General features: G+C 60.2%; 1 protein-coding gene across 23 annotated transcripts in view; it reads left to right on the top strand.

The window, feature by feature from the left end:
- The window catches only part of ABLIM2 (actin binding LIM protein family member 2), a 145804-nt gene extending 131176 nt beyond the window's left edge, over positions 1 to 14628 (top strand). For 22 of the 23 annotated variants that reach the window (XM_045474663.1, XM_045474661.1, XM_045474680.1 and 19 more), the window contains 2 exons: positions 189 to 269; positions 12828 to 14628. In XM_045474663.1, the coding sequence (XP_045330619.1) occupies positions 189 to 269; positions 12828 to 12941 (195 nt within the window). In that variant the 3' untranslated portion in view covers positions 12942 to 14628. The remainder of the gene's footprint in view (positions 1 to 188; positions 270 to 12827) is intronic. The other variant, XR_006711611.1, reaches the window with a different exon arrangement.
- Positions 14629 to 17658: the final 3030 nt, after the last annotated feature.

Genomic DNA, 17658 nt, shown 5'->3' with positions numbered 1-17658 from the left:
CACGCCGACCGCTTCGTGCCAGGCCGCACCTGCCCAGGTTAAAAGTTCCTTTTGTTGTGCTTTCGTATGAAATGTGTATGTCAGACGCAGACGCAAGTATGTATCTTCGCGTTGGCCTTGGGCTCGGCTCTTCGGTCCCGGCTCGCGCCTGCTTCCTGGGGTGAACCTGTGGTTTCTTCTCCCGACAGGTCTACCCTTATGACGCCCTCATTGTCACAAACCGAATTCGCGTGAAACTGCCCAGAGATGTGGACCGCACGAGACTGGAGGTAGGAGGGCGTCTCCGGCCGGGACGTTCGTTCCGGCTGGGTGATCTTGGGCGCACTCCTGTCCCTGCTGTCAACACTCGGCCCCCTCCCGCGTGTTCCCACCGCGGCCTCAGCGCCAGGGCCCCTCGTTGTCTGAAAGGCTGGAGGACGGTGGGCGCGTGCCCCGGTAGAGATGGCTTGGCAGAGGGCTCTGCTGTTTGCAGGGGTGCTGAGTCAGTAGTGCCCGTCTTTTCCCCAAGCACTGGTGTTGAGAAGGCGGTCGTAATCCACGGCCTCTCGTTTGACCACGTCCACACCGATCTAGGACAATAAGCCGGTCTGTGCGGAGCAGGTGTAGGTTTAAAGAAGCAACGGGATGTCAGCACGGGGTAGGTGTTTAGATAATCTTTGCCGAGCCCTTGCTATGAGCCGTAATCCCCACGATTGTCCTACAAAGTAATTAACGTCCATCCAGTGAATTTCACCTCCTGAGCCCTGTCACAAATGTTTTGTGGCCTGTTAATGTCCGTTTTGCTGGGAGTGCGGGGTCTGGAGGCTCCTGAAGGCCCAGGGCCCCCTGCCCCATCGGTGACCCAGAGCTGGGCACAGAGTGGGTCCCGGAAGCGTCTCAGGCATAGCGTGTGTGCTGCTGGTCCCAGACCCGCCAGACGGCCCATCTGGGAGGGAGTAGTAGGGACCCGGACGCAGCCGGGGGGCACCCAGTGACACCCGCGGGCTCAGCCGGGCTGCCAGGGGAAGGCCAGGTGGCCACCCACGATGGGACGGACGGAGGCCAGGCGTGGAGAGCTGGGTGGGGAGTGGGGACACGTCCACTGCTCAGCAGGAAACACTGAGCTGGCCCTTGAAGGAGGGACGAGATTCTCACCTGCAAAGAGGGGAGAACATAGGTCTGGGCCCGGGGACCCCAAGTAAAGGCTTCAAGGGGGGATCTACAGGATGTGCCCTGGGTAAGAAGGGAGCCCTCTCGGTGAGACTGATGGGGCACAGACCTCCGTGCACAGCCTTGACGATGAAGACACTGCTGTCCAGCGGCTGGGTCCCTGGGCTCCTTGCCCGGGGCCCAGGGAACGGCATCGCTTGCGGGGGGAATAGTGGTGGCGGTGAGGGCTACGCAGATGCTGGCGCGGCTGCAGCCCTGCAGGGAGGCACATCGTGCCGACGCTTTCTGTCACGAGTGACGAGAGCCTGCCCACGTGACTCAGGCAGAAAGGGGGTTACCAGCTCATAGGATTGATGGGTCCCTTCCGGGTGGCTCAGTCATATCTCGGGCCCAGCGTCTCTCCTGCAGTCTCTTGGCCGTATTTCCTGTGTCCTGGCCGCTAGACCGACTTTGACCTCACCTCTCCCAGGCTCAGAGTCTGCAGAGAAGAGGTCAGTGTGCTCTGTCCGCCCTCTCCTACCTTCTCTCTCTCCCTCTCTCTCCAAAGTCCTAGCCTCATCTCCGCCTCTGGGCGGGTGATCTGACCACCCTGAATCAACCAGCTTGTCCGGGGGGCTGTGATGTCCCCTCTGGCCAGGCTTGGCCGCCGGCCCTGGAGCAGGGGGACAACTCCGAGCTCTGGGACTTGGTACTTCAGCTTAGGGCCAGACGCCTGCAGAGAGGCGGGGAGCTGAGGCCGGGGATGAGGGGACAGTGAGGCCCGGCAAGCCCACGGACGCCGCAGTCGGGCAGCGCGGCGAACCCACCCAATCCTGCCGTCATCCAGGACACCGGGGCATCGTGCCGGGCAAAGGACCACAGAGCCAAATGACACACGAGCTCCTCTCTCAGGAGACTGTCCATGTATCAGGACATTTGGACCTTACCCCACAGCAAAGCAAAGACGTGTAGAAAGTTCTGACCTGTGGGGATAAGCTCAGGTGGCCCGTGGGGTCAGGGGTGGCCAGCTGGGAGCTGGTGTGTGCGTCCAGGGGAGGGGAGCCGCGGAGCCCCCAGTCCCCGATGCGGCTCCTGGGACGTGGGGGCCCTCGGAGAACACACGCGAAAGCTGCCAATGCGGGAGGGCCATCTCACGCCGTGGGGGTGCCTGCTGTGGGGAAGACAGGGTCCTGGGCAGCCTCCGCAAGGGGCTCACGTTTAACAATCCCTACTTTCTCTGCAGGGGACACGCTCCCTGGCTCCTGCTGAGTGGAGTCCTTGTTAATTGTGCGGTCACGTCCCCAACCTGGAGGGTTCCTGTTTGCTGCGCGTCTTTGCTCCTTAAAGGGCCAAGACCTGTGGGCTGGTTGCCCTCACCACAGGGCCGAGCTCAGAACGGGATGCCTGGGGCTCCTGGCTGAGCAGCGTTAGGACTAGCTGTTTCCCTCTTGGGACTGGGGTGCACTGCAAATGACGCCCGCCTCCCTTTGCTTTTTAGTAAATACGGCACGAAAGGGGCAAAATAGCGGTTGACAGCTATCAATATTTCCTTTTAACAAACTCTGAGGACTGGTGTTGAGTTTCATCATCCAGTCCCCAAGAACACATCCAAGGGTGCATCTCTGTAATCCTTGTCTTCCCCGTCTGAGCCCAGCCAGGAGGCAAACTGGAACTGTTACCACAGGTGGGGCTCGTCCCACATTCTTCGGGGCTCGGAGCTGGGAGGTGAGTGGGGAGTGGGGCAGGAGGGGCCACATCCCAGCAGGACACGGGGGACCCTGATGTTTTTACGTCAGGGGAGGGAGCTGTATTTTTTTTCTTTTTTTTTTTTTTTTTAATGTTTATTTTATTTTAGAGGGAGAGAGAGACAGAGTGAGCAGGGGAGGGGCAGAGAGAGACACACACAGAATCCAAAGCAGGCTCCAGGCTCCGAGCCGTCAGCACAGAGCCCGACGCGGGCTCAAACCCGAAAACCGCGAGATCAGGACCTGAGCCGAAGTCGGACACTTAACCCACTGAGCCACCCAGGCGCCCCGAGCTTTATTTTTAACGTAAAAACAATTTCTAACTCTTGTAGAACCTCAGAAAAATACAAAGAAGAATGCAGACATCACACGGAAATCCCCCAACGAGTCATAACTCCTATTAACTCCGTGGTGGACATGTTTCCGGAAATCTCTTTTTGCATAAACACGGCCGAGGTTGCATAAAGTTTGCATAAAGACGGCCGAGTCCTATTTTTGATGAGTAGGTACACGCTGTCGACACAGTGTGAGGTCAGCTTTTTTCTTTTAAGTTTGACGTGAACGTTTTCTCTGCCAGTTGACGTAGAGCTACTCGTCCTTTTAAACAGCTGGATGATGGTCCCACATCCACACATGGGAGGGTCCGAAGGGCCAGGCTTCTGCTCACGCCCCCACGAGCCGTGGCTCGGTCACGTGGCCAAGCGCCACGCAAGGCAGGCTGGGCGTGCTAGGTGCCCAGCGAGAGGAAAGGGTGAATCTGGTGGACAGCTGGTGAGCCCGGCACATCTCTGTAGGGTCCGTCTCTGGAAGGCGGACTGTTCCGTCAGCTTCCCGCCCCTTCCTGCCAGAGCGCTCAGCTGACTCTCTCACGCATTCGGTGAGTATGTGGCACCGAGCTGGGTCCTGGGATGTGTGTGTCGCGCAAAACCCGGCATGAGCTCTGCCCTCCCAGAGTCAGTCTGACCGGGGAGACGGAATCAATCAACCGATAACCCAAATGAGTATATGTAATTATACACCAAGATAAGGGGTTTAACGGGAAGGAATGTGGGCCCGTGAGCCTTTGAAAATGGGTAAAAGTTAATCGGATGTATAAGTGTTGTGTGTGTAGAGGTGTGTGCGTGTCTGTAAGGTGAGGGAGGCACATAGGAAGAGAATTCCAGGAAGCGCAGACTGTGTGTGCAAAGGCCCTGGGGTAGGAGGAAGCAGGGGCTATTTGAGCAAGAACTTTAAGGAGACTCAGGTGGCTGTAGTTGAGCAGGGTGAAGGCAAGGGTGGGGCCAGGCCGTTCAGGGCCCTGGGCCATGGTAAGCAGTTGGGATTTTAGTTTTAAGAGCAACGGCTTTTAGGTGGGGGAGCCACCTGATTAGGTTTGTCACTGAAAGCATCAGCGGGGCTGCTCTGTGAGGCCTGGGTTGGCTGTGGGGATGCAGGGAGACCGTTTGGGAGACGATTGCGCCCTCCAAGCAAGACATGCTGGCATATTGGTCAGGGTGGTGGCAGCGTCGTTGTGAGAAGTGGGCAGCGTGGGGATTTGGGCCCTATTTGGGAGGTCGAGGGAGCAGGACCGGGTGATGGAAGGTGCACTGTGGGGTGACGGGCGTATCTGGCGTGACTCCAGGGTGTCGGGAGGGGGTGGCGGTCACTCGGAGCGCGGTGAGACCGGACCCCGATGATGGTGGACACTACGAGGCTTGGCCGGGGGAAATTCAGGATGCTTATTAGCCCAGGAAAACAAAAGGTGCCACATAGCTGCCCTTAGCATGTAGTAGGTGCTCCATAAATGTTGGTGACGTATGCAGGGGGACGATAACCTTCTGCGGCTCTGGAAGTGCAGTCAGATGAACCGTGTGACCCCCCCCCCCCCCCCCCCCCGCAGAGGGCAGGGCAGGGGTCAGCAGGCAGACTTCCAGGGACACCCACCTGGAGCCTGGCTGAACGTCATTCCCGAGATCCAGGGCTCTCTGTCCTAGAGGGTCTGGCCCCTGGTTCCCAGTACCCGAGGGCCTCGTGCCTGGGAGGACCTCGGGCCCTTCCTGATTTGGCGGTGCCCCTCCAAGGGTCTGCTTCCAGGAGCTTCCAGTCTGAGTGGAAGGAGCTTTGCCTGTCCCTGGGAAAGACCCAAGTATCCTGAGACCTCCCCGCACACCTCTGCCTGGCACTTGCCGAATGACATCACCATCCCGTTCGTCCGTCCGTCTCCACATCCTGGTGGAGAGAGAGCTCACCCAGGGTCGGGATGACCTGGGTGTGAATTCAGTGTCCGTAATGTCTAGCTATGTGACCGCAGGCGGGTTCCTTCATCACCCTGAGCCTGACTTCTCCCCTGTCAAATGACATTGCTGTGCCGATCGTGCTGGCTGGTTTGAGCGTTTATTCTGTTGTTCAGAGGTAGTCGTTAAACACCTCCTGTGAACAGGCCCCAGGCAGGTGCAGGGTGGGCACAACTCAGTTATTTTTTCCACATCACCTCACTTTACCAACCTGAGATTGAGCCACATAGATGACTATGGATTAGAATACGCTTTTCGTGGAAACGAGGGTTACAGAGTGGCCGACACGACGGTGGCTAAGAACTTCAGAAAAAGCAAGGTGGCTGTGTGTGAAGGGAGGGGGCGTCAGCGGAGGCCCAGCCACCAGGAGGAGAACGGGAACCCCTTCCTGAGGCCCCGTGCTGGGAGTAAGTAGGACTTCGGAGAATGTATCGGGTTCGGTTTATTTAGTAAGTACTTCTCCCGCCCGACTCTGCACCGGGCTGTTCCAAGCGCGTGGCACGTTGGCCCACTGGGTTTTTACCACGCGATGCTGTGGCCACTGAGGGGGCCCCGGGGCTGGCGGGCAGCTCGAGGACTTCCCAGCCACGCTCATGACAGGCGAGCTGAGATTCAGGCTGAGGCGTAGGAGCTGGTGCCCTGTGCTGTCTTCCTGGGTTCCAGTCTGGAGAATGAATTGCTAACCTCTCTTCCGTGCCCCGACTCCCCAGCGCACGTCGAGGGACGTTCTGCTCCTCAGGGAGGGCGGTATATCAGCCAAGGTCCTCCAGAGAGACGGAGTCTGTGGGAGATAAAGGGGTGAGCAGCCAGACAGACACGGACACGGGCACGTTTGCAGGAATTGGCTCACGTAGCTGTGGCGGGGGCTGGAGGGTCTGAAATCTGTAGGGCAGCCTGGAGTCCCAGGCGGGATTTGACACTCTGAGGCACAATTTCTTCTCCGAGAAGACTCTGGTTTTGCTCTTAAGGCCTCCAACAGGCTGGATGAGGCCCCTTCGGTACTGAGGGCAAACTTTACTAAAGTCCACAGATCGTGGGTGTAAACCACATCTATAGATGTCTTCATAGCAGCCCCTAGATCAGTGTTTGGACGAACAGCTGGGCCCCATGTCTGGCTTCTCGTCTGGCCAGGGGCCTGGTGAGTCACTGGAGGGTCCCCCTGACTCAACACCTCTGGGGTCTGCAAGTACTCAGGTCCGCGGGGAGGGGGGCAGGGTGGGGGAGGGAGTGGCTCCTTGCAAAGGAGTCTTGTGGTTTCTTGACTGCCTCCACCAGACCTTGAGGCTAAATGCACACCTTACTTTGCTCCAACAGTAAGAGCCCAAGTGGGAATGTGCCTGAAAAATAAGGACCCTGTGCTAAGAATACCTCCTTTGTGTAAACCCATCCAACCGGTCTGGTGAGAATCTGATAGGCTGATGTAGACGGGTGGCGATACTCACGGGTGGGGTGCATCTGAGGGGCTGCACCAGAAGCTAGGACTCCAGGCAGGGCCTCCCGGGTCCGAGCATGAGCAGTCCTTGGAGGCCAGGCCATGGCACGGGTGGAGGATGGGGAGGGAGGAGGGAATGGCAGGGGAGAGTAGGGTAGGGTGGTGGAACCAGCCCAGATGGAGTGGAGAGGAACCTGGGAGGCAATATGACAGGGACGTGAGAACACAGATTTAGATTCAGGAGTATGCATGGCCAACATGGATTGTCCCTGGAAGAGGGTGGGAGACCAGGCTGCATAGACAGGCCCGTGCCCACCCTCGTGGAGCCGGAAGCCACGTGAGGTCAGCCGGGGCCTGATCAGCTAGGGCAGCCTAGGAGGGCCTGCTGGAGGAGGGGACATTTGAGCTGGGACCTGTAGGATGAGGAGGATTGAAGCCCTAGGGTGGCAAAGAGCCTGGAATGTTCTAGAACCCACCATGGAGCAGAGTGGCGGTGGGAGAGGTGGGCAAGGACACACTGACGGTGATGCAGGACCTTGAGGCCACCTGACAGCCTCGTCACTCTGCCCAGCATAGCTTCCGTTTCTTCCCTACGGCATGGGCTCTGGGCGAGGTCATGTGACTGCCTGTGGGGCATTTCCAGAGCCCCCCGGCACAGGCAAGCACTCCCCACACAGTGGCAGCCATTGTCATGATGATGACTGTGTCACAGTGATGGTGATGTCACGGTGACGATGACGTGATGGTGATGTCATGCTGATGATGCCATTGAGATGGTGATTCGTGATGAGGATGTCATGATGATGGTGATGTCGTTACAATGGTGACGTCACAATGACGATGATGCTGTTGCAATAGGGATGTCGTGATGGCCATGGTGCCATGGTACGACAATGCCACTAGAAGGGGCTTCCCGCTAAGGGGCTGAAACTTCAGAGTGTGGGCCCCCCTAAGCGGGACTCCCCTCTGCAGTAGGGGCCCCTCTTCTTGGAGGCTAAGCCGTGGGATTGAGCAGAACTGCACTGTGAGGGGCACCCGGGTGGCTCAGTTGGTTGAGCATCCGACTCTTGATCTCAGCTCAGGTCTTGATCTCCGGGTCCTGAGTTCAAGCCCCACGTTGGGCTCCGTGCTGGGCATGAAGCCTCCTTAAAAAAAAAAAAAAAAATGCACCTTGGAGCCCAGTCCTCCAGAGAAAAGCGGCCCACCCTCTGGCCCAGGCATGGCAGGCTGTGCAGGCCTGGGGCTTGAATCTCACCGGGTCAGCCCACACCAGTGGCCGGTGGGGGGCGGGAGGAGCAGGCGAGGGTCAGCCAGTCCCCTCCCAGGGGCACAGCCGGGCTCAGAGAAGTGAGGGGCAGCCGGAAGTGCCCTGCTGAGGGGAAGGCTAGAGGAGGGGCAGGCTGGTCCCAGCAGGGTGGGGGGCGCGGGGTAACCCGACCCTGCTGGAGCGGAGGCAGCATGGCTGGGCTACCGGCTACCGGGCCTGGTTCCAGGCTCCCGGGCTCTTAGGCCTGGCCCTGTGGCTTCCTGACTGTGCCACCTTGGGCGAGGCACAGGACCTCTCTGAGCCTGGGTTTCTCGAGGCAATTAAACGAGAGTCTCAGGGTGCGGGGGTAGCAGCGAATGTGGTGAAGGCTCTCACCACTGCCTGGCCCGTGGTCCTCAGTCAGTGCAGGAGAACTGTAGGGTTTGCGTTCCTAACCGGGGTCCCTACCTGGGCCCAGGGTGTCCACGGAGCTCCCTGGCGTGACATGAAGGGTGTATGAGTGACATGTTCCTACTGGGATGGGCCACTTCGCCAACGTCACACAGGGTCTGTGAGGCAAAACGGTTGGGGGTTTCTGCCACAAAGCGGTGGTGCGGATGTCCGGGCCTCGGGGCCGGCAGGCCTGCGCAGGGGGGCCCTTCTTCCGCTGGGGGGAAGCTCTGTGGACCTGCCTGGCTGAGCCGCACGGTGGGCAGTGCTGCGGGGGGCACACAGCTCTGGCGCCTCGGGAAGAGCCCTGGGCCCCTGGGCAGAGTTCGGAGTGCCAGCGCGCCGAGCGCGGGCTGTGTGACACAGGGGCGTCCCCTGTCTGCGGCTCAGTCTGCAGCCTCTGTGCCTTGTACACGCATACTGATCACCGCCCTCCCCTCCGTGCGAAGCAAAACGGGAGAACACGTGTGCGCGCATCAGCGGTCGCGGGCTGTTCCTCCTGCCGGGAGCAGGTGGTTAGTCCGTATGAGTCTCGTGTTCGGGAAGCCTCCCCTGGTTGGTCCAGGTCACAGAGTGAAGTCAGAGATCCATTTCCCTTAGGAAACAACCTTCTGGCCATGAGATGCCAGCAGAAACATCTTTAATGCCTCAGAAGGCATCGAGGCTTCCGGGTCATGGGTGTCTCCTGGACAAGGCCCCCCTGGGCCACCCCTAGTCCCGGGGCTCCCACAGGGACCAAACCGCTCTCTGAGCGCCTCCCCACCTGTGTGAGATAACTGTGGGGTGAGGGCGGCCTGGTCAGGTTTATTTCTGTGTCCCGGCAGCTGTCCCCACCACCCCACCGGTGAATAAAGGACAGGCCCAGAGCAGGCACCGAGCTCAGCCTGCACACACCCACCCCCAGCGATCCCGCAGCCCACTGGTGCCTGCAAATGCCCTGTGCTGGGTCCTGGGCACAGGTGGGGGAGTCCCCATCTTTCCCCGGGGTGGCCGTTACTGAGGGAACCACAGTACGGGGCGCTCAGCACCTGCCAGGCTGTTCCTACTGCTTCATTTTCGGGAAATTTGCATGCGGTGCATTAAACCCAGCCTCTACTGAAAACCAAGTGAACCTGGGATGTAATAAATTCTATTTAAAGCAAAGGTGCTAAGTACCCAAGACTCAGCCCTTCCTGGCTCCTTTAGTACATTTCCTATCACCCACGCTCTCGAGGTTACGAGCACCGACCGCACCTGTACAGGAGGAACGTCCTAGGACCCCGTGCTGCTTGGTCCCTCTTTCCAAGTCTGCACTCAGTGACGTCACGATAGCAGCTTGAACCTGGGGGTGCGTCCTCACACGGTGCAAAGAGGCCTGCGGGCTCTGGGAGCCTCCGGTGAGGGTGCCGTCAGGGGGCGCTTCCCGGAGGAGCTGAGATCCAAGGCCAGGTCTGAAGAGTGAGCGGGAGTTGCCTGGGCACATGAGGGGGGGCCGGCCTTCCAGGAGCGCATGAAGGCGCAGACGTGCTTGTTCCCATTTTACAGAATCGTAAGTGAGGCGAAGTCACTCAGCACAGCTGGACAGGGATGGAGCCGGGACGGGAATCCTGGCGTGTCCGGTTCCTGGGCTGCCGGTCTTTCGGGATGCTGCCCTGGGGGGTCAGATGCAGGCCGACCCCCAGCAAAGCGTGTAGGGCCCCCCTCCCGCCCTGCTGACAAAATGGCCTCCTCCCCAGGGGCACTTTCTGGGGAAACCGGGGTGCTCCGGGAGTGAGGCTGTGCCTGAGCGAGGCCAACCCACCCCTCGAGAAAGGCTCCGCGCCCTGGGCTTGCCTCCTGCCGGCTCAGGAAGGAGCTTGGCTAGGCCTGACCTTGGCGGGCACCTGGAGGTCGGGCCGCCCTGCCCCCTGGAGAAGCTTCAGGAGCCAGGGCCAGGGGAGTGGGCCCAGGCTCAGAAAGCTGGCCACGGGGGTCAGGTGTACCCCACATGTCCCGCCCGCTGAGGGGCACAGGGTGAAGGGGGTGCGTGAGTCTGCCACGCGGCCTGGAGCCAGTTTATCTGGTATGCCAATGAACAGGGCCCCTCAGCTCCTTGTTGCCTAGGCAACAGTGGAGACACATCCAGGCTAGCTGGGCACTCAGGACCCACAGCTGGGGCTGGGGTGGGGCGAGGGGGGTGGAGACAGATACCTGCCGGGCATTCCTCATTTGAAGCTCGGCCGGCCCTCCCGGGTCCTCAGGGAGCCAAGTTCTGTTCTCGCTCTGCAGATGAGGCTGGGGGTCCCTGCTAGCCTCTAGGGCTCTCCCTTACCCCAAGGGTTCCCCAACCCAGCTGCCACCAGCCGCTCTGGGCTCTGGGAGGCATGTGACACATACGGGCTCCCGGGTCCCGTGCCACTAAGCCTACCTGGGTAGGCAGTTCTCAGCTCTGGCGAGCACCCAGGGGGTTGCCAAGGCCTGCGGGGCCGGGGACTCGGCTGGGACCCCATGTAGCCTCCCCCCTACTCTCTCCTAATCCCACCATCATCGGGCTCCTGTCTGCGGCAGGAATGCAGGACGGCATCATCAAGGTTGAGAGCACTCGCCTCAAGCTCACCCCAACCCATCCCTGGGGGGGGCTGGCACTGGGAACAGGTGGCCTGTGGGCAGGCTCCAGCCTGGCTCCTCCCCGTCCCCCGGGGGGCCTGCCTACCTCCCTCCTGCCACTGCTCCACCACATGGCAGGTGTACAGGTCCCGAGGGTGTGTGTTTCCGTGACCACAGCGTTTCTGACTCAGTTCCCAGGGCGTTCTGGTACGGAGAGTGGAGGTGAGCCGCCTGGGCCCGCAGTCAGGGGTCCGTGGCTCCTCAAGTGCCTCCCCACCAAGTGCCCCGGCTTGGGGGAGGCTCCCAGACGCTAGGTGCACACTCGGCCCTCAGCACTGCCCTCCCCACCTTCCCAGCCAGGGTGCTGTGCCCCTCCCCGCTTCTCCCTCCCTCGTATCCCCTACCTGGCTCCCCCCAAGGGCCCTTAACCGCCTCGCCACTGGGATCCCTTCCTGCTCTGCAAGACCATCTTTGGGCACCTCTCCAGTCGCCTCAGGCCTCCCCCTGCTCATTGCACTGAGGACAGCACCGAGGAGGCGGGTCGCCTGCCCCGGCACCAGCTTGGGGCTCTGAGCTGATTCCTGTTCATCTGCACACGTGGTACCCGCCCAGCCCACTCCCCCGGGGGCCTGGGTCCAGAGCCAGTGGGTGTCGAGAAGAGTGAGATGCTTCTCCTCTTGGCTTCCTCGTCCACATCTCGGTGACCCTGCAGTATTCGGGAAGGCTGTGATGCGGTACCCGGAAGCAGGGGTGCTGTTGTCCGACGACAATCCTGTATCTCCGCGGGCTGGCTGTGGACTTCTGAGCACTCCAGGTCCACACCGTGTAGGTGGTTCATTTCTGGCAGGATCCCTTCCGGTCTGCAAGTTCAAGATACCAGCGGGCAGCTGCTGGCTTCTTCCTGGCAGAGACTTGCTTGATGGGGTGTCTGTGTGTGTGTGTGTGTGCGTGCGCACGTGTGCACGCACCCTGAGTACTCTGGGCCTGGACCCGACAGATAGGGCCTTCTGTGACCCAGCACAAGACAGAGGGTGTCCTGAGCCCCGTCCTGTGGATCTTGGCGGCATCCGGCCTGCACCCCCCGCCCCTGCCACACGATGCGGGGATCTCTGTGAAGCCGTGAGTGGTGACGACTGACGTGTATGCTCTCTGCAGGGTTCCCGACGTCTTCACATCCACTCCTCTCGGGATCATCGCAACCTTTTATATGAGTAGTTTAGTGTCAGAGTCAAGGAAAACGCGTTTGGGGCAAGAATGGGGAGAGTCCCATAAAATTCTCCGTCGTAACCACTTCAAAGTATGCAATTCAGCGGCACCTAGCCGATTCCCCACGTGGTGCGGCCACCGCCTCGACCTAGTTCTGGAACGTTTGTGCAGCGCCCCCCGCCCTGCTCCCGGAAAGGGAAACGCTGGCCCTCTCCAGCCCGGTCCCTCCCCAGCCCCCCGCAGCCGCACATCTGTTCCTGGTCCCTAAGGATTTGCCTGTTCTGGACACTTCCTAGCTATGGAGCCACACAGGATGTGCCTTTTGTGTCTGGCCTCCTTCCCTCCGCCTCCCGCTGCGTGTCCTGTTACCGCGCAAGTCAAGACTCCACTGCCGCTGATGGCCAGACAACACCCCACCGTGTGTGTGCACCACGTCTTGTGGATGCATTCGTGCCTCTGTGGGCAGTTGGGTCGTTTTCACGTTTTGGCCTCGGCGAATAACGCCGCTGTGAACACGGGTGTGCAAGGACCCGTTTGAGTCCTGTTCAGTCGGGTCCCTCAGCGAGGGTCTTTCCCTGCGCTTGGTTATGTGCACTGCTAAGTGGGAGCGGCAGGGATGCAGAGGGAATCAGGGACCTGGAAGGCCCCGGGCCCGCAGGGAGAGCCCCCTGCGTCCTTGACGATGCCGACCCTGGCTCCGGACAGCCCGGCGGTGCGGACGGAGCTGGCCCGACAGCAGAGTTGCTAACCGCTCCTCTCTGGGTCTCCCGGTTTGTTTGCAGAGGCACCTGTCGCCCGAGGAGTTCCAGGAAGTGTTTGGGATGAGTGTGCAAGAGTTCGACCGCCTGGCCCTCTGGAAGAGGAATGACCTCAAGAAGAAAGCCCTGTTGTTTTGACGGCCTCCAGCGTGCCAGCGACAGAGCGTGGGACAGCTGGCGAGAACCACAGAACCCCCTCCTTCCGCACCTGGCTCTGGCTTCTCTGTGTCCCTGCGGGCGGGCGGCGGGCCCCTGGAGAGGGCGGGGCGGGAGGCTGGGGCGGGAGGATGTTCCAGAGCGGGTGCGGCCTCTAGTTTCTGCCAGCTACGCTCCTGCCCCTAGTTCAGAGCCCAGACGCCTTGCTTCGCGCTGCACGTGTAACCCACATCACGGAGGGGCTGCAAAGATGCTCCCGGGGCTCGAGGAACATTTACCTTGACCGTGCGGCGCCCCCCCACCCCCACCCCTGTGCAGTGCTCCACCCCCCGTGATAGGCCCTGGGGGGCACGGAGGTGCCTGGGCCTTGGGATTTGAGGAGGTCTGTCAACGACAGACGCTGGCACGACACAATCACGGGTGGGTGGGCCTATGGCTCCCAGCGCCTGCTCCCCGCCCCCCTCCCCCGCTTGCTCAGCCCTGGGGAGGCACAGCCTCGCGCACAGACAGGCCAGGCCTGGCCGGGGAGAGCGCTGAGGAGCACCCAGGGCCGCTCGAAGCGAAGCGTGGGGTGCATGATGTTTGCCGCCGTTTGTGACGAGTCTGTTTTTAGGGACAACCGTCCACCGGACAGGGTACCTTCTGCCGGGGCCCTCCGTGCACTGCATTTTTCTTCCAAATCATCCCCTAGATGCCTAAATGATATCTTTAAAGTAACACAGAAGTTTTTATTTTATTAAAAAGCATAGCCTACTTAAACATAAGATGACATAGATAGAGTTCCATTTTACGGTCCCGCGGAAGGGGAGCGCCTCCGGCCTTACTCTCCAGTGTCCGGTCCTGTGTGCTTTCGCTTCCCCGTGTGCTCCTAGCGCACACGGCTCCTTGTCGGGTTTCTTTGCTTTTCTTCTTTTTCACCTGCCACACCAGCCCTCGGCCACGTAATGCCGTTTCTAAGTATGCGTGACGTGTCGCCATCACTGTTTGCCTGGCTGTTATTTTCCGCATCCCGGAGAGAAAAGATTCTCCTCTGATGGCCAAAGCCCCGGAATAAAGGATTTCCACGCACCCAGCCTAACACCCAGTGTAGCTCTTGGGGTGCCCTTTTGTGACATGGCCGGTGGTGCCCGCCTTAGCCCGGTGCGTGCGTGGTCCCGAGGCAGGCACCGGCCGCCGGGGAAGGAGGAGGGAGACACCCCCCCCCCTTTTCTGACCTGCCCGCTCGGCAGCAGAAGCCCGGCCGGGCCCCCCAGCTGAAAGGCGTCCGCGTCTGTAATCGGGTGCGGGTCGGGGCGCGGTGCCTGTCGCAGGCGGCTTGTAGAGTGGGTTGAGAGGTTCGCGAATCGGTAGGAAGGTGTCACCGAAGTCTGTCTTCCCTGTCTTCTGTGGAGCTGTGTCTTTCTGTGCGTCCTGAACGCCCGTCCGTGAGTCAGTGTTACTCAGATTCTTCCGGCCCCCGCCACGCACCCCGTCGTGCACCGGCTCCTCACCGGCCCGGCTCGGCCGGGGGGGGGGGGGGGGAGTTTCTAGCACCTAATGCACTTCCTTCCACTTAGCAGAGCCTGAGCAACTGGAAACCCCCATTTTTCTCACTAGTGCAATGTCATGTCAGCTCCCAGGGGAGCCCGGAAAAATAAAGGTCGGTGTATCCTAACTTGTGAAGGTCAAAGCCGCTTCTCATAAACGTGTGTCATTTCTAACGGCACGGGCTGGCGCCCGGGGAGACCGCCTGCTGAAAGCAGTGGCCCTGGATGGGCACAGGGTGGGGGCGGTGCCTCGAGGGGCGGGACCCCCATCCACATGGGACACCCCTGTCTCAAGACAGCAAGTCAGAGGCACTTGCCAGCCAGCACCAGGCGCCAGTGATGGGGGGGGGGGTGGGAGCTGATGCCTGTCCCTGTCGGGCTGGGGAGACCAACCAGCAAACAAAGACAAGACTGACCGCTGCCCTCCGGAGGGGCCCCCGATACACCCAGAGGTCAGTGAAGGGCATTCCAGGCTGAGGGAACAGCAGGAACAGACACAGTGAGCTGGAGATAGCCTCTGAGGTTCTGGAAAGTTCCGTAGCTGGTTAAGGCTGGAGCACACCGCTAAGGAAGGGAGGAAAATGCAGGTGGGGCTCCCTCGAGGGAGGGCCCAGCAGGTCTGCCCCCCCACAGTCGCCAATGCCACTCTGGGATGAAACGTCCCCTCATCTCTACTTTGTTCAGACGACTGACTACTCAGACTCAGTATACCGAGAGACTCCTATGACAAAACACCGTTGACTGGGTGGCTTAAGCAACACACATTTGTGTCTCGTCGTGGTGGAGTCCGGAGGTCCAAGATCGAGGTGCTGGTGAGACTGAGTAGTGAGAGCCCACTCCCTGGCTTGCTGCCACTCACCATGTCCTCCCTTGGTGGACAGAGATCACCCGTCCATTCTGCCTCATCTTCCTAGAAGGGCACGGTCCCATGGTGAGGGCCCCACCCTCACGGCCTGATCATCTCCCAGAGGCCCCATCGCACCGGTTAGGGCTTCCATGCGCTTTGGGTTTTCCCCCTAAAAGCCGGTCCACGTGTACCCGGTCGGCCCATCTTGGCAAATGGCACAACCGTATCCCCCGTGGTAAACGGCACGCTTCCCTCAGCCCCCGAGGACCCAGCAGAAGGCCTGACTCCACGGCAGGTATCCCCCTTGTGTCTTTCCGCCTCCTCAGACCCTGTCACAGAATCGTTCACGCCGGCGGCCCGTGCGGGAAGGAAGGCGGCTCCCTTACTGCCGACCTTGGGAGGCTGGTGTGCACCTGGCCGGGCCCAGGCAGACTGGGGCACGTGGTCGCCCCGACCACACTGAGCCCATGCTCACCCCTCCCTGGACGGACACAGCACGTCCCAGGGTCCCTGCTTCTTCCCCAGGCGAGGCCCTTCTCTACCTTCTGGGCTCAGCTCAGAAGTTCCTAAGTCAGACGGGCCGCTCGCCGGCCCTGTAGAAAGTCCGCCCCGGGCCCGTGCTGGGATTCGCACTTGCCCCTGTTCTGTTTATTGGCTCCTTCCCTCCACCACCGGTAAAGCCAAGCGGGCGGACAGTTTTACAGTAGTTTGACAACAGTGCCCTGCGACCCAGAAGTTTCGTTGGGCTGTTTGGTAGCGAGGCAGGAGCCCATCTGGACGCTGTACTTTGCCCCAAGGTTGGCCTTCTTAGTTCCCAGAGTAGAAACCCGTCTACTACATAAGGAGCATCGCAGAACTGGTTTCCATCCCCTTGTCTCCCGCTCCCGGACCCCCACCTTCCGGGTGCAAGACACCCCGGCGGCCGGAGAGGTGGCTCACCTGTGCTGGGAGTTCTGGGACCCAACACAGCCCTCTTGGGGGGGGGGGGGGGTGTCCCTAGGGAGCACGCTTTGGAAGAGTTTAACAAGAAAGGACATCAGTGCCACCCTAGTGGCCACCAGGGGCTGCCAGGCTAGTGGGGAACTAGGTTTCACGAATAATAGAGGCTCCCTTTCCTTCTGTCTGAATCATGAGGCCCAGGGAACGTTCTCAGCTGGACATCTTTCCGGAGAGTTCCACCGAGCAGCCCTACCTGCTGACAGCTCTTCCCGCCTCTGCCCCCCGAACGTGTCTCTACTCAACACTTAGATGCCACGTCATCCCCTCTGGTCCATCCCATGCTCAAGAGCCCATAGAAATCTGTCTGTAGCACACATTTGCCCATGAGCCTGGCTGCCTCACTGGGGCTCTGGGGCCCGTTCCCCGACTGCTTCACTGGCACCGCCTGGCCACTGACTCCCTCCACAGACTCCTCCTTCCCCCTCCCCTCATACCCTTGTTTCTCAGGCAGCACCTTCTCACCTCCCTCCCAAACACAGTGCCTTTTGCAAAGGCTCTTTGCCCCAACTAGCAAACCCCTATCCATCCTTCAATACCCAGCTGAGATACTATCTTCTCCACAAAGACGTCCATGAGATGCCCCTCCGCCCCCCATTGTTATCACTCTTCCTTCCGTCCAGATAACCTCGTTCCTCAGCAAATACTCACTGAACTGGGCATGAAAAAGACACCGTCCCTGACCCTCAAGAGGAGGAAAGGTACTGTGGATTGAACTGGGTGCCTCACAAGTTCACACACTGACCCTGAGCTGGGGGAGGGGCGGGCATACCCTCTATCCTGTCCGAAATCTCTGCTGTCATTGACCTCCTGCCTTGGACTCTATCTGATCCATCTTCCCACAAGGGGGCCTTCTTCCAGCTGCCCTGGGTCACCGACTCCAGGCTGGCTCCTGACAGGACCCCTGTCCCCAGCGAGTCTGAGCATGCACAGACCCCAGTTGTGCCAGCTTACAGTCTTTGCCCCCAGCACGTGAAGGCCTCAGGCGTGCGGGGGTTGCTGGGAACTTGCTTTACGGGCCCCCAGCACTGGTTGGGGCTAATATTGGGTTAGATGCTCCCAACAAGTCCTACGAGGCTTTGGCGACCCCCTTCCGCCAGCTGCCAGTAGCTCAGTCATTCTCGCCTGCCTGAGTCTTTTCTAACCTTCCCTGCACTAAAAAACTTGATGGTCTTTCACATGTCTCCAGGATTTTTTTCTGCCCTAGACAAGTCGATAAAAAGGACAGCCTTTCGGTTTGGGTTTATGGTCACTCTCTGGACTCAGATGTTCTCAAGAGAGCCCCGTAGCACAGTGGGCAGTGGGGAGGCATCCCCCCATTCCCTCTGGG

This window comes from Leopardus geoffroyi, chromosome B1, assembly GCF_018350155.1.
Source record: "Leopardus geoffroyi isolate Oge1 chromosome B1, O.geoffroyi_Oge1_pat1.0, whole genome shotgun sequence".
NCBI classification, from domain to species: domain Eukaryota; kingdom Metazoa; phylum Chordata; class Mammalia; order Carnivora; family Felidae; genus Leopardus; species Leopardus geoffroyi.
Note: the sequence above shows the minus strand (reverse complement) of the source record. Positions and strands in the feature narration are given on the sequence as shown.